This window comes from Lissotriton vulgaris, chromosome 9, assembly GCF_964263255.1.
Source record: "Lissotriton vulgaris chromosome 9, aLisVul1.2, whole genome shotgun sequence".
Taxonomy (NCBI): Eukaryota; Metazoa; Chordata; class Amphibia; order Caudata; family Salamandridae; genus Lissotriton; species Lissotriton vulgaris.
In genome coordinates this window covers 782,041,017-782,062,206 of record NC_141697.1, presented here as the reverse complement: position 1 = coordinate 782,062,206, position 21,190 = coordinate 782,041,017, and the positions used below count along the sequence as shown (strand labels likewise).

Here is a 21,190-nt window from a genome sequence, read left to right as displayed (position 1 = left end):
GAACTTAAGAAACTACATCTACTTCTACCTGGCCACGTCTACAGCGTCTACTTGTGACTCCTGAACATGTGGGATCAGCCCACTACATTTTGCTTTATTAAATATAGCTGTAAAGCAGAGACACGTGTAGCGACAGTACCCAAGGATGAAATATACCAGTAAATAAGATCTTGACGACCCCCCCCCCGCTTGGCCTTGAACCCTGGCTTGGAGGGACTAGTCACACCAAATGCTGTAGACCTTGCCTCTGAGGCATGGTTGCTTATTACTCTAAACAGGCACAAACTGCTGCAATTTGTTAAGCCGGGTAACAGGAATACTTCCATATTGCAACAATCAACGTTTGAAAGAACACCACAGTAAAGCAGGTCCTTTGCCATCATGATGCTACTTGTCCCACCGTGCTGTATGTCTTGTGCACAATACTGTCTGTTAGTTAGGCCCCAAGTCATAATGAGATCATTGAATTGACTGTGTATCCCACCGCTTCAGTCAAATATGCCCCGTCGCTCAGCAACGTAGGAGGTATGAGAAACTATTCCCGACCTGCTTACGTGGAAATGTAGTCAATTATCACAGTAACGCTGGAGATGTTTTTACCACCATGCAGGGGATGACTAACACACGTATTTCATCATTTAACCGCAAGTGTGCAATGCTCTCACAAAATTGTGCTGTAAGTGTAACCCAGTACAAATAAAAGCAAGAAAGGTTTGGGTGCAAAGCAAATGCCCATCATTGGCCACATAAATGTAAGTGCGGTTTGAATTGCAGAATGGCAGGCCCGTCCCCAGGGACTGTAGAAATAGATTTGAGCTGCAATAAACATGCCCCAGCTCAAGCAGAGGTAAGTCACATACGGGCAAAAACATAACACCTACTAGGAGTAACAGAAATTTATAAATGGTGCCACCCTGACATCCCCTACGGCCTGAATCCAAGGATATCGCACGATATATGATATCATGGCATTACCAATGCATGCAGACAGCAGATCAGCATACTAAAACAAATCTGCGAACTAGGCATTTGAAATGTATGCACTAAGCATAGCATAATTATCATAATTAATCATGAATAGCACAGACAATATGCTAACCTCCTGGCATTACAACTATCTCAAAATGACACTGACGACACTATTGGAGAGCGCTTTGATTCTCTGTACAGTATCTGTGTGATGGAATTGTGCTTTTATGGTTTATCGTCTTAAATCAAAATAAAGTTGATGATGACGAAATTTGTAGGAGAGTGAAAAGAGTGTGGTGAAGAGGAAGGATGAAGTGTTAGTTATTTAGAATGAGGGTTTTAGAAAGATATCAGGAGGAAAGGGCATACATGTCTAACCGATAAACTGCAGAAGAAAGCTGTGTGAGGAGAACAGGAGTGACTGAGGCACTCTGAAGACCACAACCCACTCCACAGTTAATTTGCAATCTGCTTAAAATGTTTAAATTACTTTGTATGTATGTGTGTCGGTGTATATGTATACAGATCGATATGTGTACGTATATACTTACTTATTAGACACGTGACAATTTTCTGATAGCACGTTTTTGGAGGCTCCACCAGTTTTATCTGGGGCCCTCGTGCCTCCATAAAAATCTCTTAAGACACTCTATCGCGGTAATTGCAGATGAATGCCAGAGTGACATTGCCATTGTCGATGCGTGTTTCCATTTCCCAGCTCGGTTTACTGTGTGCAGTGCTGCTATCCCCAAACTTGTGAAGGAAAACGTTCTGTATTGTAACAGTTCGCCAGCCTTTGTGGGCAGGAGTTGTTTCAAATTGTTTTTGACAGAAAATTGCGCTTGTTTCCTGAGCAGCTCCTGGTACCACGGTGCAGATCCCGGAAGTAACCGCCCCCTTGCTGTCGCCAGGTGTAAGAGTGCACCGCCGGGATGGCATCGCCCGAAAGCCCACCAGGACCAGAAATGGACCCAGAAACGATTCGCCGGCGGAAAGCTCACGGGATGCTGAAGCTGTACTACGGGCTTCCGGAGGATGGGAGTGGCAGAGACCCTTTAGACCCCACTGACATCGACGGAGCGCACTTCAGCCCCGAGAGCTTCTTGGGGAAGGTGTGGTAACATATTGGGGCTGACAGGGTTGTGTCGCACTGACTGGAATGTTAAAGTAGTGTAAAAAGGGATGTACAGTATTACAAAGATATCATGAAAGCGTCCCCGGCTAGACTAGGAAACCACAGCAGCCCTGGTACAATGTGTCAGACCAGCCTGCGAGCCTGACCACTACAGGGGGTGCGGTAATGGCAGTGCCGTCGTCCCCCCCCCCACCCCAAGGAAATTTGAGAAAACCTGGTGCATTCTACTGCACAGATTTCACTATATATTCAATTGCAATCGTTTTTAAAGCACAACAGTGCCTCTCATCCCTCCATAACCCCTATCTCACAGCATTTCATTTGTCTTATAGCACCTCTCATAACAGTTTAGTGTGACAGGACATTTTATATCACTCACACATACTGAGAAAACGTCAACGTGTGTAAATCGGTGTATAGACAATTTTACATAAGACAAAGGGGACTACAAAGGTGTAGAATTCACCTGTCATCAGGGTCGGATTGGGATCACAATTCGGCCCGGGCACTGACGAAAAAAGTGGGCCACATTCAAGAGGCGTGGCCCATATTTAAGGGGCGTGGCCCACATTCAAGGGGCGTGGCCCACATTCAAGGGGCGTGGCCCACATTCAAGGGGCGTGCCCTTTCTTGAAACACCATTTGCACAGACAAGGAATGAAAGTGGGAGGATACTGTTCTTGCACACAATACAGGGCCAAGGTGACAATGGCCTACATGCTGAGCAACTAAAAAAAATAGCAAGGCCCCTTTTTGTCACAAAATTATTCCAGCCCTCCAGCACAGGAGCACCTGAAAAGCAGCAAAGCCCCTGCTAATACTAACCTACTCAGCCCTCCCCAGCCCTTCCCAGCCCTTCAGCTCAGGAGCACATGAACAGAGGTAAGGCCCCTGCAATTAGTAAATTAATCAACCCTCCAGGCCTTGGGAAAATGTCCTGGCAGGGGAGCACAAAACACAGCTTTCTGGGGTCATCCAAGGTAGCCAGGTAGCCAGGTAGCCAGGGGGGAGGCTGAGGTGAAGCTGGTTCATGGGAAGTGCCTTCCCAGTGTGTTCTGGTAGTTTGAGTATTTACCATTTACTGTAGTATTACCTTTGTACCTGTGTATGGTACCCCTTTGTAACTTGCACAAGTCACTTTTCTCTTGTAACACACTGTTTGCTACCTCTCACTTTTGTTTGCTTTAGATACTTGCAAAAGTGCCACCATTGCCTATGTAACGTTTTTTCTTGTGCTGGAGTGTCTGCCATTAATTGCAGTATTATACCTCTACTTGTATTTTGTACGCTTTTGTAACCTGCACACATATCTCTTTTTCCTCCTGTAATGTATCGTTTGGTCCTCTTGTATTTTGGTTGCTCACTATTGTCACTTTTGATTCATGTAACTTAACGTTTGCTTTTGTAATTTGTCCACTTATAATTTTCTCCTCATGTATTATTGCTGTTCCTAGTGTGAAGTGCTCTGACACCTTCGGTTAAAGTCCACGCTATATAAAATCGCATAAATAAATAAAACAAAAAAAATTCCAAACATCACCAGGCCCCCACAGTAAGACCCATTCTTCCTCGCCCACTATGCCCTGAATGTGCAGGGCTGTGGGCGAGGTGTTAAGACTAACACCGTTTCTGGGCTGCATGGGCGCCAGGGGGCCGAGGTGCAAATGGCTCAAAGGCCTGAGAAACACCTGGCCCCCAGGGAGGCCGATTATTGCAAACAATCACCCCTCCCCAGCCCAGCCTCAGCTTGATTGCTTGGCAGGGTAGGGGTGAAGGAGAGCCCACAGCTGACAATCGCTGTCTGGCTGCACAGCGAGGCTGCTTGCATTTTCTCAGTCTCTGTCTCCGTGCACTCTGTGGGCCGTTTTTTTTTTTTATCCCCTTTCCTAGTCCACTCTCTGTGGACTGGGACAGGGGAGAAAAAAAACGGCCCACAGAGGGCACTGAGGCACCGGCCCTTCGGCCCATTCCCGAATGCCCGCCTTGCCAATCCACCCCTGCCTGTCATCCATACTGGTGGGCATTATTTAAGATTTCTTGATCTAGGGAAGAACAAACACTGTATTCAGAACGTAACACAGTGATTAGGGTTGACTTTACTAATACGAATTTATTTCTCCCCAAGCAAACTTTTTTTTAGCAAAATTAGGATAATGAAAGACTGGATGGAAAAAAACATAACTTTCTAACCTAGGTTACGATTGTAACTTCTGAACTGCACAGTAACAAAAGGGTCTCCATGACAAGCTATGCACTTAAAATACTTGTTTGTGTTCCGCATAGGACACGCTGTTTGCAGCAGGCATGTTAACCCGCTATGTTACTGTAGATAAGTCAAAACTGATGTTCTTCTTTTTGATAATCGAATCTTGCGGAACAGTTTAAGTTTAATTAAAAACTGCCACTAGACAAAACTCCGATCTCTCTCCAAGAGGTACATTAATCACCAGCGTTATCTAGGCACTGTAGGATATGTAAGGAACACTGCAGTGCTTTTAAAACTGCTGCTCTGCTACGAAACCGTCCCCTAACAAAAGCAGCCCGACACTTCTATCCTCCCAAGGAAACCCCTGATACACGGTACGGCGAGTCAGACCTTGAAAGCCTCTGATAAGAGGGAGGGTGTAGGAAAAGAGAATGGGTCGTAGAAAGACAGGTGGTCAATAAGCGGGTTGCCAGGAGAGTGAGGGGCGAAGAGAAAGACAACGCGCTGGTCAAGTGCAAGCTGGTGGCAGCGGAAAGCTTGTGCTAGGACAGAGACGGGAGTGCTTAAAAGAAGCTTGGAAAAAAGGGACCTGGATGAGATTGGGCGAGGGGTAGCGTAACAACCAACGCAGGGAGATACAGGGTTCAGCGATGGTGGGAAATAGCGGTCAATGAATGAAGAATCAAGAGAAAATATGGTGCACTGAAGTTGATGAGTTAATGGGAACGCAACGGTGCAGAGAAAGATGTGTGAATTAATTGCCTTACAATATCATGCAATTGCAACTTTGCCTAGGCTCTCTCCATGTTTGGCAATTAAGGACATTGTGGTTTAGGTAGGTGATTTGCTCAGGGTCATATACTTTGGTTATGCAGGACAAACAGACTGCAGTTTCCAACTACCACACATTCTCCCTCACTATTTGAATGCTGGTAGGAAGACGAGGAAGATGGGGGCAGGGTTGTTAACGAAATTTGGGAGGTGGACGAGGTAATCCGAATATGGGGTGAGTGTATAAGGAAGGACCTCTATAGTCGGACCCACTGAATTTATGCAATGTTTCCTCATAATTATGAATTTACCCCATAACCTTCCATCTGATGCATCATTTGAAGATTTTAACAAACCAACATTGTTTCTAGCTCAAGTGGACCAAAGGGTACGAATAAATGCAGCAACATGTGTTGATGTCCTGCTCAAATATGAACTTATCTTGAAAAAAGACAAGCAGCGTTTGGCAAAGCAGGAACAATTGGTTTAATTAAACGCAGTGGCTGGGAGAACAGGTAACGGAGTGGGGTCTTAAGACTGTTTTAAAGCATGTTGCTTTCGGCCGCCTTTTTATACATCGTAAATAAATTTGTACATTCCTGTGGAAACAGAAGTCTGGGCCTAGTCATGGGGCCATAAATATTGTCATTTGATAAGAAGTGCAGGTGGGTCTCGACCGTAAGTGGACACAATGCGGGGCCAGTGGGTATGTGTCCAGATGTCCACCATGGGGAGCGCATGATTACTGTGTGTAGTGTGCATGCTGTGTTCTGATTGGCTGAGTGTTCCAAACTTGGTGTGGCATCTGACCTTATGGTATTTTGGAAATGCGCGCTCCTATGGCCAAAGGTGTTTTATTGGGGCCAATTTCCTAAGACCATTGTTATGTTGCTGACTATCTGTGGGATCGATCTGGGTTTTCCTGTTTGTGCGTTTGTCGAAGTGTTACATGTCCCCCACCAGTGATCTGTCCATCAGTTGCTTCAGGCCTATGTCGCCTGGCCTGCCTGACCACGTTTTTCTGACTCTGGGTTGATGGGGAGGTCATATCGGATGGATCCGACAACAACAATGCCAGTTCGTTGTTATACGTGCATATATCATGGCTTGCATTAATATCTTATTTATCAATATTAACATTCCCCCTCTAGTTGAATATTCAACTACATCAATTGCCCCACAGTTCATGAAAGTCACATTATTTGAGGTTTGGTGTGTTTCTGCTGTGTCTGTTACTACCTCCCTAGTTAGTTGCATTCTACCTAATTCGAGGACTGCGTTTTTACAGCAGGAAAACCCCACTAGTAGGAAACCTCACAAAACAGCTAAAAAATGCAATTGGGAGCAATGACGTGCACAGTCTGATCACCCACCGGGGAGCCAGGAAAACAAATCGATAAACCAGTCCTGCACAGGGTAACCTTCTTCCTTGTCAGCTTGTAGACGATGCAGCGCTTGGATGGCAAGAGTTAGCATTCTGTTGTCCATGTCATTTCCTGGGATATAAAATTACAGCACGAAGCACCAATCTTGGCACACACCCCACCCTCCATTGGGGTCATAGAGGCCAACACATACAGATGTTGCATCACCATGAGGAGGATGGCTCTTAGTTTTTTAGGTCTCGGCTATAACGCGCTGAAAGCGCGTTCTCGCCAGAGAACTATTGTCAGCGTCTCAGCAGTCTGAGAAGGCCGAAGTGAGACAAGACCTGGCCGCGTGCAGCGTTTTCCCATAGGATAACGTTGTGCGTGCGGCCAGGTCTTGTCTCCACTGCATTCCAGGGCTGACCGGATCGCGTCGCGCGCCTCTCTGGAATGCAGAGGGAGTCTGCAGAGGGGCGCGCGGCTGACAGGAGATAAGAAACGTGCGAGTCACGCATCGGAATCCGACACCGCTCACACAACGGCTCCCATGGACCCTTCATGCCCCTATCACGCCTCTTCTCTCATAACTTGATCAACCCCTTGCCCTCCGTCAGCTTCTGTCACATATTGGAAGGCGGGAATGTCGTTAGAAACCTCTGACCTGCCTTCTTTAGGCCTAAGGAACTGTTCCATGGCATCTTGTCATCTGCGTGTATTGATCATTTGAAAAGGCCTTGACATCTGATCAGGAGACTAATATAAGAAAAAAGTGTCCAGGAGCAGGCGCTCACCCATGTCTGAGAAGCACGATAAGCATGATTGGCAAACGATAAGAAAAAAATTGTGTCTCATTGCGGGGGCGTCTGCTGCTCCCGTTTCTGTGAGGTTGGCCTGAGAGCTCCCGGGAGGCCTGCGAATGGCCCTCTAATGGCCATCTTCAGTAATTTTATTCTGAGGTAGGGGTTCGTGCTGCAGTCACTGTGGCACGGGGGAGGGACCGGAGTCTTTCAGGGAGAGGGGGTTGCTCGTATCCTTGAATTTTGCTTATCCAAATACCTGTATATTATACTGGACCCCAAGCGAGCTGCTTCACTTATCTGTAAGAATGAATAGAAACCGGCAAAAAGCTGATCGAGAAAGCAAGTGTGATATGAGAAAACAGGCAAAAAATGTCAGAAGCTGAGAGAGCAGATGGAGCAAAGTGGGAGTGAAAGGGTGAGAGCGAAAGGAGAAGACCACAGGCAGAGGAGAGAGACCAGAGTGGCGGCCGGGAGCCTCATTGCAGTTTCACAGCAGAGTAGGTTAGAAAGAAGGGCCTGGTCGGTACAGTAAAGCAGGAAGACTTGATTCGATTCAAAATCTTTATTCGGATTGCAAGAAATCCATAAAAGCACAGTTCAAATACAATTCAACATATTTACAATTACAGTTACAGTAAATGCAATAAATGTTATAAAGTGCATATCAGTACAATTACAGAGTAACACATTTCCATTGTATAAAGTGCAAAGGAGGTCAATCATGAGGAGTGCAAATAAATCAAGGGCATTCCATAGTTTTACGTACATTAAAAATAACTTTTAAGAAAGTGCTTGTGCGGAATATAAGTTCATCATCCTCTAATTTTAGGAGCATTAAATAGGACTGATTCAAGGAGAGCGGTCTATGCTTTTTAAAATATGGGGCTAAAAACCATTTAATATATTTCATATAAAACTTACAGATAAAAAAGAAATGTAGATCATTTTGTTTACTGATTCCGTCACAAGGACACGGAATATTTCCAACTATGCTGTGTCCCAGAGGAAAACAGAGTGAAAACTTAATCGTTCCTGCTCTCATTCTGAAAAGTAAGGATCTTTCCCAATTACACATTGGCAGTATCAAATACAATGGGAGTTGTTGAATTGATGAGCCATTGTTAATATAGGACACAACAGTTTGTTTTCGCATCTCTTCTGACAGTCTTTTTCCATTATAGGTGGCATATAATTCAAGTTGGACTTCCTTTTTATCGTTACTCTTAATGTGAGATGGATTATCAAAGAGGTCACCTCTGTCTATGCTAGACAAACTTTCTTGTATACCACGAAGCCATGGGATCTTGTTCCATTTATCACAGGCTAAGCACTCCCTCAGGATGTCCTGTGTTAGGCTAGCATAGTCATTTGCCCAAATAGCCAACCAAAATAGTGCGGGCCTTGCAGCAATAAAATCACTGATATAAGGTATATTCATCTCGGAGTGGCAAATGTACCCCGATGATGAAATGGGAACCCCCAGTAGTTTCCTACAGAGCCGATTCTCTTTTTTTTGTAGTATGGGGGTTTTTACTGACCCCCAAATTTCGGCGCCGTAGGTTGCCACAGGAGTACATTGTAGCCTGTATATCTTTAGGATTGCCTTAGTTGCTCCAATTTGCTCGGTCTGGGAAGGGATAAAATTGAGTTTATAGCCTTTGAGAACTTGCCTGTGGCGTGGGCAATATGCCCACTCCACAGGTCGTTCGCAGCAAAGACTATACCTAAGTATGGGAACGTTTTAGTTGAGAGCAGCTTATCAGCTCCTATTGTAATAGAATTTAGTTGCCTGGCACCCGGCCCACAGGACATAATGAATGATTTTTTTAAATTTACTTTAAGATCCAAATTCCCCATATAGAATGAAAAATCCCTGACTAGTGCACGTAGGGCATTAGGTGTTAATCCCATGAGCACAGCGTCATCCGCATACAAAAGACAAGGTAGTGGGCCTCCTTTAATTTTGGGAACATCTGAGGTAGCCTTCTTGAGAGGGTTATTCAGGCCATTTATATAGATAATGAATAACAGGGGTGCTAAAACGCACCCCTGTCTCACACCTCTTTCAACATTAATTGGCCCGGAGACTGTACCCTCCATGTCAATCCGTACTTGTGCCTTTGTATCCTTGTGCAGGTAGGCGAGGAAATGTACCAGGGGGGGATCTAGGCCGTACGACAAAAGAGTCGACCACAATTTTGACCTATTTACCAGGCCAAATGCGGACTATAAATCCATGAATGCAAGGTAGATGGGTGATGCCTTGGCTATATTATATTTACTTATTAAAAGATTTAGATTTAGGCATTGTTCGATGGTCCCAACCTTGCATCTAAAACCCATTTGACAACGGTCTAGCAGGGAGACTCAATTTCAAAACATAGGGGTATCGATAAGCGATTCAGTTCAGATTAGGTGCTGATTCCGATAGGATTTAATAGACTGTAATGTAGATCCAGATATAATCATATATACACGCTTTAATGACTTACTCATTGTATTTGTTAGCAGATTACTTTTTCCGTAATCATTTTAAGGGTAAAGTTTAGAGAGAGCGACTTTTAAGGAATATTGGTCACCGTAGAGATTTAATATATACACCACATATATGACGTCGCAAGTTAAAATTTACAAACTGTTTCACTTTTAAATGGTCTTGTCATTTTTTGGTGCATGTTGTCTGTGGCAAGGTTGACATTGTGTTTTTCTGTGGCTCTCTTCGTACTGTGGCTCTTGGAGTGAAGCCAGGTCTGTGGCTCGACTCTGGCTCGCCCTAATAATTATAAAACCAAAGCAAGCGATTCATTGCAAGTATGCGAGCTCATGGGATCAGACAAGGCAACTCTCCTGTAGCTGTAAATCTCGGGAACCGTGGCGAGCTGCTCTACATATCGGTACATCACACGTGCCCCCTCGTCTGTCAGTGGACGCCAACGCAGTAATTTGCCATTCTTTAGAAAGGTGGGCTGCTGCTTTCATTACTGTTGCATCGGACTGGCCTTCGTAGTGTGTTAGGGTATACCAGCGAGGGGCACTATACACTTCTTCAGAACGGTGTTCTGCTGTACAGCGCATAGATGCACGTAATGCCCCACCACAGGTACCAACAAGCAGGAAAAGAAGCATTTGCAATGCAATAGGTGTCGCATTATTAAAGTTTGAGCTATTGGCAATGCTAAATAATGCAACACCAATAGCTTTTGTTGCAGTTGGTGTTGCAATATTTAGTAATGCCAATAGCTCAAACTTAATTAACCCGAGACCTATTGCATTGCAAATGCTTGTTCTTGATAGCAGTTAAGCTGAGCTCAGTATTGTTGACATTTTCAGCAATTCCCATCTGGTTATTTGAATCCAGCGGGCATTTGCCTTTGCAGATTGATGCAAATGCTTGTTCTTGATAGCAGTTAAGCTCAGCTCAGTATTGTTGACATTTTCAGCAATTCCCATCTGGTTATTTGAAACCAACGGGCATTTGCCTTTGCAGATTGATAAAGGGTACGGCCCCTCCCACGTTTATTTGAGTGTTAGAAAACAGTCAAAATTCTTCCTGAATGTCAATATAGTTCTTTTGCCTCTGAAACACAAGGAATACAGTGTAAGTTTCCATGCAAATAGGGGTTGCCCCTTCACTTCTAGCCATGTGCACCTCTCTATCTCAGTGTCCCAGATTTCCTGACATCGGGTATCCGTGTTGGCATTCTAACCTTCTGTTGTAGAATTATTTCCCCATGTATCATCGAGGTGGATGGCTCTACCCCGGGACTCCATGCCTGGGGTCTGTTAGTTTAAAGAAGACTGCCCCAGACACTCTAGGGGCCACCCTGGGACCACAACAGAGGCTGGAGCGGACATGTTTGTGCATTGGTGCAGTGGTTTTGCTACCTCCAGGAACCGCTTTTCTGGAAAATGTCTGGGCCAAACAGTGTCCTCCACAATGGTGCTCCCGGTGCATCCTGTCTAGCTCAGTTTGAATATTGCATGGCTTGGTGAGAAGGTACAGTGTGGTGGGGTTGCTCTCATACAGGGTGACATTTACTAGTACTCTATGTGGTTCTACTCTACTAGGTTGTATCTTGGCCATAATCTTACACAGGTACATGTGGATGAGACATTTTGTATTTTTGAGAGCTATTGCTGGGGATAAGTAAAGTCTGTCCGCGCACACGGTATGGAGAATCAGCGAGCCAACATAGCACAACCAAGCTGATGTCTGGGCGCCAACAGTGGTCATATGCTGATACCATGGGTTGTGAAGAGTGTGCTGTGTAGTGTGTGTGGAATACTAGTGTTCAGTTCAGTGTAAGTGTCTGGGAGGTGGCAGAGGTCCCTACGCAGGCTCTGTAGAAATGTCAAGGTAGGCTCAATGTGACTAGGCATATTTCTCGCTACGGATGGATGCGGCCACACCGATGCTAAGCAGATTGTGTACAAAGGTGCAATAATACATATGTTTTGGGACATTGCAGATCTTGGGATGGTGTCTGGAGGGGTCGTCTGCAGCTTTCTGGCATACAGGTGTGCCTTTGCTTGGCACAGTTTAGGGTGTCTTTTTGTAAAAAAAATTCCGTAAAAATTAGTCGATGGTCTTTTTTGGTTTGAACCCTTGGGCCTCCTTAGGACTTCAAAGGTTGCTACTGAAGGGGTGGCAGGCCCCAGTAAAGGTGGTGCACGTAAGACTCGATTGCAGACCTGTTGGATAAGAGCTGTGGGCTGCAGGTTAGCTTTATAACAATATACACCATTATTTGGTCTCAGAAATACTGGTGCCTGTCCTTTTCGGGCATTCTGTGCATCCATTTTGCACAATCTTTAGCAAGGTACTGGATGGAGGGCACCATTTTGGGCGTCATTTTAGGAGTCTGTGAGTTTTTGGTCACTGGGGGCCGGAGTTTTTTATTCTGTGGGTCCTTTGGACCTAACCCTTGCTGTAACAGAGGTAAGTGTTTTAGTGGGGTGATCGTCATGGGTATGTGGATGACTCTTTTTACTTAACTATTGTTTTATGAGCATTGCCGACCCTCTAAAACTCTAATTTCCCTAGCGGTGGAGTTTTATCGGTGCAGATGGTACCTCTTGACTTGCACATGCGTAATGCTCCGTGAAAGGAAGGGAGAGTGTCGCAATTTTGGGTTTGTAGGTAATTGCAACATGTCCTGAGGACACAAGTAGGCCCCTCTAGTCCCTACACGTGGTGTGTAACAAAGTTTTCTCTAATGGAGTTGGGTGTTTTGACTATATCCTTTTTCTGGAAGCCTCATTTTTGGGCTGCTTCCTGCAGGTCATTGGGCACCTTCCTAAGGTCTTATGTAGTGTTGGTTTTATTGTGGTATAGCATGGACGTTGAGAAGCTGATCTGTGACCCGTGTGATTTGAATGTTGCAAAGACTGGGATCGGGCCTATTGCTCCCTCGGACAATATTCGTGAGGTCCTGTGTTATTTGGTTCGAGAAGCCTGGTGCGATGGCGAGTGTATCTGTGCAACTTATTTGGGGACTGCAACAGTCCTCTACAGAGCTCCTTTCCCTCCCGGCGCCCCTCTCTCCCTTGGATACAGAATGCTTAGGGTGTGCCGCCCTTATTGGAGTCGGGCCTTCTTATCCTGTGAAACACTACTCCAGTGGTTTTGGAGGGACATGATCTGATGAGCAGACTTTGGATGTTTGGAAGCATTAGGGCAGAGGAGGAGGCAAAATATCTTGCTTGAGACGAGAGTCAGGTGGGCGTCTCTTATACCGGAGACTCTTTAGTTTTTTAGAAACGTATTTCGACTTGTTTTAATATATATGACTTTTACCAATGTGAATTTTTGTAATCATTTTAACTAATCAAAAACAATAAAAAAATTACTTATTTACTTACTAGGTGTGCGTCTGGGACCTGTACTGCAAGTAACGAACTGAGATTGTGATTGCCTTGGTGAATTTCTCTACTAAATTGTTGCTTATTACTGGGTGGTCTACTAATTTCTATGGGGGACACCATTATCCCAAGTGCGTGGAAAACCTGGCTTCCGGCATTGGAGTGTCGCCTCGTTTTGGAACTGAATGGGGGCTTCCATAACTGACGGCCTATATGGGGTCCTTTAGATCTCGTAATTGGAACCGTCCCAGTTGGACTTGGATGAAGGGACCTGTGTGCCATCTTTTATGCACTGGTTTGGGGCTGCCCTTCCCCTTCATCAGACTGTCCTCCACCTGGGGCATGGCGAGCCAACCCCTCCCAGGGGGGCTAGCAGCAGTGTGGGGCACCCAAATGGCATATTTTAGCGCTGATTCCCGATTGACTAAACATACGGCAGCCCTGAGTTTTTCCTGAAAGAAAGTGAAGGCTTGAGTTTTCTCCTAATGCTGCGTCACTTATCTTTATTGTTGTGGTTAATTTTCTTAAGTTAGAGTCAAACTGGGTTTCTTGGATTTATTGCGTATTTGGATTGGGGGATTGTGTAAAGGCATTGCCTCCCCAGACGGTCACCCCTCCCTGCCTTGGCTGTGGCCCTGGTGTTTGCTAGGCTAGGTTCCCTGCCTGCTGCTGTTGCCATGTGTTTGGCCAACCACCTGGTCCTTGTTGCGGGAGTGTGTTTCCTGACTGATTTCCTTATGGCTGAATAAGCTGTGCGCTTAGGTTGATCTGGGCTTGGTTTTGTGTATGGGGATTTTGCAGGGTCTGCCCCAGGCCTATCGATCCTTGCTCATGGTACACCTTCAGGCAGCAGTGGTCGGCCAAGTGGCCCATCCTGATGCAGTAGAAACATTCTCTAGGGTCTGGCTGCTGCTGGCCTTCCTGACCTGCTACCATAACCCTCTGGGTGCTGTGGTGGATTCCCTTTCAAGACTGGTGCCATGTGTACAATTGTGACCACTACAGCCTGTTTGGGATTGTTTTACTCAGTTTGTGGGGGCCCGGCTTAGTGGAGCTTTTCTGGGTTTGCACCTGGTTTTGGCCTTTTCTAGTAGGCCGTTGCGTAGGGTGTGCATGTGGTGGCCAGCCCCTCTCTGGCTCTGTGATTCTCCCCATGTGGCCAGTGGGGGCACTACCTTGGGGTGGTGTAAAATTTGCTGGGTGTGCTGAGTTCCCTCCAATGGTCACTCGCGTTGGCACCACATTCAGCAGCAGGTAGGGGGCTTCGGACACGGGGGACCTATCGCATAGTGCCAGGTAACCTTGTCTGCGCCACTTCCTCACTCAGGGAGGTGCCAGAGCGGCAACAGAGGCTGAGCTAGGTAATCCCGGGGATACGCACTGTCAGTTTGTCACCGCCATTGACCATATGCACATTGGGCTTCTCCCCACCTAGTTTTGGGAGACTCAGAAGGCATGCACAAGTTCAGGTCCTGGATCTCTTTCTCCTTGTATACTTTTCTGGCTAACAACGATTTTGTCTTTTTGGAAGTCTCTGCTAAGAGGTGGTGTGCACGGCATGCTCACTGCTAAGCTAATTCGTATAGATTGAGATTTCCCGTATACTCCAGGACCGTCCCCGTGAACGGGTTCCGACTGGCCGAGGCCACACTGGCTGGCGTCCATGTGGCTATTGAGTGTATTGCCGGTTGATGCCCTATAGGGGGGAACTCCAGGGGAGGAGCAGGCTATAGTCTCGTCCTCAGAAACCTGTATTGACATTTTCTGTTTGGTCATTAGTTCCCGACCCAAGGTATTAGTCAGGGAAGAGGGAAAGTACAGCATCTGTTCCCTCACTCTTTCCACCCTTATTTCCAACTGGAGGTGTTCTGTGAACCTGAGACCCCTTGTATGGTTGCAGTGCTTTTTGATAGGGTGACTGTGTCCCCTCCTGTAGGCACAACCTCGTGGCCCCCGTCTCCAGTAGAAAGTGGTAAGGTGTCCTGTTTACCAACATCATGACCACGGGGTCCTCCTCAGGGCAGATTGGGGCAAACAGTAGTGCATGTGTCTGTATGTGTGTGTCTTTGGGTGTCCTGTTGGTTTCTGGTGAGACTATTCCTGCATCTTCACCCTCGCTGTCGGATCCTGAGGAACTGGTGTCCTCTTCCTTGCTCTCCCTCGGCGTGTTACTGTTTATACCCCCTATGGGGTTTCCGGCTGTTCGTGGAGTGTATGTTTTTTGGGCTAAACGTGGCAGACGGGAGTTTGAGCTTCCGGGGATTCTAGCACCAAACCGGGGTGAGGCCGGAATTGTATGGTTTGCTGATCCGTCAACCCCCTGCCCTAATTTAGGGTATGCTGCCCAGTGGAGGGCTCTGCCCCCCTCGACTGGCGGATTGAGAGTACCTCTCTACCTGTGTTTGTTGCTGGGGGTGCGAACGTCTTGCTTGTGGGTTCGGTGCAGAATTGTAAGTCGGGCCACCTCGAAGTGGCTCACGGTTCAAACAGTGCCTCTCTGCTAGCCTGCTTCTGCCCTACGTACTTGGTCCAAATGTGTGCCCTCCTGTGTTCTGTAAAGTTGATGTTGAAGGTTCCCCCCTCTGGCAGGTGAACGCATGCGTCTTAGTGTGTGCGTGCAATTCACAGCAGAATTTATCTAGCTTTTTAGCCTGCGTGTGGAATCTAGTTTGCTTGTATTTTAAAGGGAACTCTTTAAGAGATTTAGTGCACTTTAAACCTCTCAAGGCTTTTTAGATAATCCTAAATTCTACTCTGGTCGTGGGTAAACTATGTACAATGGAATATGCCGGCAGCTCAGCTTTAGGACAAAAATGCATCAAACAAGCTTTCACAATACATAAAACAATGCATATCATCACCGTCATCATTCATGTGTACATTTGTAATTAAGATATGAACGCTATGAATGCTTTTTAGCTCTGGCTTGACATATCAACTGTTGTGTACCTTATGTGATCAATAGAAAAATAGCTTTAAGCAATACAACTTAGAGAGGGATTTTGTCTTTATCCACATGTTCATAACCCTGAGTACAACATTTGAATGGACAGAAGTTGTGTGCTTCCAATGAAAATAAGTGCTCATTTTGCAATGTTTGTCTTGTGGAAAGCTTGTGCAGAATACAATATGATTGCTTTTTTATCGTAAAATGCCAGTTTCTCAAACCTATAAATATGATATGTTTACTATGAAAAGTTATAACAAAAGTCAGAGGGCCTGACTTATTTATTGTGGAAAGCATATGTTAAAGCGATTAGGCTTTTAAGGGGGGTGTTATTAGACTATGTTGAGGCCAGTAGACAAGCATTCTGTTAGGTGCAATCTCACAGATTGCTGACCTAGATAATAGTTTTGTTATTGGACATCTGACTAAACCTGGTGGTTGGAGATATGCACTTTGACATTCCTTGTTAAGCCCTCTTACGTGAGGTTGTATATAGTTTTACCAACTCTAATTGTGTACATATTTGCAATTCTATGACCACAATACAGTAGGTTTTTAAGTTATACTAACAAGTCAATGATTAAAGCTGTAGCCCTGATTACTGCATTGGTTATGTCAGATGCCTTCGGTCTCAACTGCTTATTATGAAAAGTTAGGGCGAAGACATGATTGACCTATTATTGTGAAAAACATGTTAAAGCCAATAGGCGTTTTAAAAAAAAATTTCTTTATTAGATGTTTCAAGTATCATACCATTTTATAGCAAAGGCTATGAGTGTTTGCAGTCAGCAATATACAAGCATTTCCCATTCTCTTTTCTTTTTTTACTTCACCCAACTGTATAACTTACAAACCGAAACAATTCCTAAGATGACCTGTGTGCCTAATGATAACATTTCAAGTACATCCATTTAAACAATTTGATAAGAATGGCCCAACATTAACACTACTTTTCTTAGTCCACTAATTGGCTTGTGTTTTCTTACCGTGGATTAATTTATCCCTCCATATTCCCATTTTGTAATGTCGGCTAAAAACCCAAGGCAAAAAAAACCTTTTTTTATGAAACCTCTATAAAATTAGCTGGACATTTTTGTGTAGGGTCCTCATGGTAACAGTTCAACTGACTTGTTCGATTGGGCCAGTATAATGGTATCCCTGTTATTGCTGGCCGTACCCTTGCCGCATTGCCTTTGCATCCATAGCCTACTGAACTGGCATGATGGTCAAAAAAACAATAGGTGGATTGCTACCCGAGCTAGTGCCAGTGGTTAGGCTTATTGCAGGAATTCTTCCTTTCACTTTTTGTGTGTTTGATGTACTGCCATAAGTGGCAAGAGAATGCCCGGGGATGGGTCCCTTGCTCACTCTGCCACTGGATCCAAGCTACACCTGACTGACAAGCCGCAATCAGGGTGAAACAGGTCTTGAGTTGCTTTTGTTCTGGTCCAGGTAACACCTGGCCTGGCAGTTTAGACTTTACTGTTCCTATTAGAGCAGGGTCAAGCCTGATTTGCATATTGCTCTGTCCAAACTGAGGATGCATAGTCGCCAAAGAACGATGGGTTGGAATGCTACCCGGAGCATTTGCAATTGGTTAGACTTTTTGCAAGCATTCCTCCATTGCTTCTTGTGTATTTGAGGTTTAGTTGTATACAGGAACCTGCATTGAAAAAGGTCATGAAAATACACACACACACACACACACACACACACACACACATATATATATATATATATATATCACCTTAGCTTCTTCTCCTACAAGTTCGTAGATAAAGACACAGCACAGCAACAGTTGATTTTCCTCACAGTTTTATTTACACACCATGTGCAAAAGAAAGTGCATCAAATGGACGGTCTACGCGTTTCGGCTCCTGCCTTCAACTGGACCATAGAGTCTCTTGGTCTAGACCTTACTTATATATGGTGATATGTGAAAGTACCCTCTACTGTTTCCATGGTCATCTAGACCTCCAACCCTGCATAGTGAACGTATGGCCAGTACATACTCGTAGTCATTTTACGTGGGTATTTACAATTTCCGTGAAGTACAAATTTAACCCTATATCCTAAATAAAGTATTTACAATCAGATCAAGTCTTTTCTATATACAGTGAGTAAATGTCAAATCATTTTTTGAAATCATCTCAGTGAAGTACTCTCATTAAACTGTATAACGAAAATAAGACAATTTACGTAAAGTACAAATTTTAACTCTGTATCCTAAATGAAGTATTTACAATCAAATCAAGTCTCTTCTATATACAGTGACTAAATGTCATTTTTTGACTGTCATTTTTTGAGATCATTTCAGTGAAGTACTCCCACTAAACTGTATAACGAAAACAAGACAGAAGAGGGAAAGAGAGACTAATTACAATCATGTTTACCAAAATAATTTATTAGGCTTCTGCATTTTAAATCACTACTAAAGGGGAATGGTCATGGCCACGATTTAAAGTATAAGGTATAAAACACGGTGAAAATCTATTCTAGGTAGATGTATAATATATCAATTTACAATCGGTCTGTAGCCTGATATTTACAATTATATACATTTCTAGTTCATTCATCGCCATTTCCAACCATTCTATTCCCACTTATAGTATTAGAGACACCTGTTACTGTAAAGTACTTTGTATTAACAAGTCCTCTTAAATTAATGTTCTTTTGATATTTCTTAATTTGTTACTACTCATCTTGCTCAACCATTCTATGTGGTCCATTCACAAGTTTTTTGCTACTATGATCTGATTGAATTTCTATAGTTTACTGATTTCGTAATCGTTTCGGGTATGTATTCAGTCCAACATTTTATATTCCATGATGTACATATTATCACTCAATTCCATGTGCTGTTCTGGATATTGTCTATATACTTTTATAAACTCTTATAAATGTACATGTAACTCAGCATCCAAATTATGGCCAAATGGTACCTCTGTTCCCATGCTCAAAATCATTCTGGATTCCAGACGTCTCAGTTGTACCAATTGATCTCCACCCCGTTCCGGAACTTTACTCATCTTGATCCCTGAATATTTTAGAATGGTGGGGTTGCTCTGATGATATTGAGCGAAATGTGTGGCCATCGGGTAGCAAGGGTCCTTGTTTTTTATGGCCCTTAGATCTTGAAGTATCCGCAGTTTTAATTTGTTCACTGTGCTCCCGATGTAATACTTTCCACAAGGGCATTGTAGTCTGTAGACCACACATTTTGAGTCACAGGTGATGTGGTCTTGTATAGTTTCCATTCTGCCATTTTGTAATCTGTAGCTTTTGATGTTCACTCCATGCTCACAGGCCTTACATTTGTGGCATTTCCAGAAGCCTGGTGTTGTTAGCCATGTCTGTTTTTGTTTTTTCTCCTCCCGTAGTACCAGGTGGCTCTGCGTTAGTATGTCCCTCAGGGAGGAGGTTTTTCGATATGTGATGCTCGGATTCTTTGTCAAGGTTTCTCTTAAGGTGTTATCTAGGCGGAGGACTTGCCAGTGTTTTTGAAAGGCTTTCTTGATGTTCATGCTTTGATTGTTGAAGTCCACTATGAGTCTGGTTATCTCACCCCCTTGACTTTTCTCATGTTCCTGGTTGATTTTTGCTCTCTTGGTTTTTGGGGTTAGTAGATCTTCTCTCTTTTTCAGATGCATCCTATTCTGTGCAGTAGATATCACTTCCAATGGGTATCCTCTTTCAAGGAATCGGGCACTCATTTTTTCTATTTCCTCTGTTAGGTCTTTCTGTTCGGAACAATTCCTTTTCGCTCTTAACATTTGTCCATAAGGAATACTCCATTTTAGTCTAATGGGATGTCCACTGTTTGCATGTAGAATGCTATTACATGCAGTTGGCTTCCTATGGATTTTCGAACAAACTTTGTTATTTTTCACAAAAATTTCCACATCCAGGAAGATCAAAGAGTGGGAGCTGATCGTCGATGTGAACTTTAAATTGTATTTGTTGTTATTTAGAGATCCGATGAATTTTTCCAATGAGTTTTGGTTTCCGTCCCATATGACAAACAAGTCGTCTATGAAACGACACCAGAGCTTGATTTTTGGCCCCTCGGGATTCTCTTGATCTTTTTGTATCACATCGCTCTCCCAAGCCCCCATTAGGAGATTTGCATATGTGGGTGCAAATGATGTCCCCATAGCGGTCCCCTGCTTCTGGAGATATGTTCCCCCCAGAAACAGGAAAGCATTATGGGTCAAACAGTATCGGAGCATTTCCAGTAACATGTTTGAATGTTCCAAAAAATTCACAGATCGTGCTTTCAGTACTTCCTTCACTACTTCAATGCCATCCTCGTGGCGAATTGAAGTATAGAGTGATGCAACATCAATTGTTGCCATTTGATAAGATGGATTCCATTCACATGTGGTGATTTTTTGTAAAAAGTCCATTGTATCTCATAGAAAAGAGGGTAGTTTTGTCACATAATTCATAAGAAAAATGTCTATGAATCTTGATGTAGACTCCAGGAGGGATCCAATCGAACTCACAATTGGTCTCCCTGGTGGACATTCTAGTGACTTATGAATTTTCGGTAGAAAATATATAGTTGCCATGATCGGATTGTCTGTCTGTTTTTAAGTAACTATATTCGTCAAAATCTAATAGACCTCTATTTTTCCAATTTAACAGCATAGAGTGGTATTCGCTTGTCCATATTTCCATTGGATTTGTGGTAAGTTTTTCATAATGTTCTTGGACTTCCAGCTGTCTGTTTGCTTCCTCAATGTAATTTGAAACATTTTGTATAACGAGGTTACCCCCTTTATCCGAGGATTTAATGATTATTGACGCATCATTTTTCAAATCCATCATGGCCTTATGTTCTTCAGGAGAGAGATTTTGTTTCCTCATTTGTCCATTTTTTGTTGATTTGTCTGAGATTATTGTGATTTCTTCGACCATAAGCTTTTGGAATAGATCTACTTTGTTGCCTGGAGGGAGTTGTGGACAGAATTTTGAGTTTCTTTTGAGTCCGCTATTACCTCCTTGGTTTGTGGCTATTCCAATGTTTTTGCAAAAGTTGATTTCCATTTCAGGAGTGATCGTATTATCCTCTTGGCTGGTAGAGGGGGTTTCTTTGATTGATGCTAGAGTTATCATCTCTGTTAGATCTTT

At 44.1% G+C, this 21,190-nt stretch overlaps 1 protein-coding gene across 1 annotated transcript in view; it reads left to right on the top strand.

Annotated features, from left to right (window-relative positions):
* The first annotated feature begins 1,842 nt into the window (after positions 1 to 1,842).
* The window catches only part of VPS51 (VPS51 subunit of GARP complex), a 123,060-nt gene continuing 103,712 nt past the window's right edge, over positions 1,843 to 21,190 (top strand). Inside the window, exon 1 of the mRNA XM_086938506.1 lies at positions 1,843 to 2,081. Within this exon, the coding sequence (XP_086794632.1) occupies positions 1,902 to 2,081 (180 nt within the window). The 5' untranslated portion in view covers positions 1,843 to 1,901. The remainder of the gene's footprint in view (positions 2,082 to 21,190) is intronic.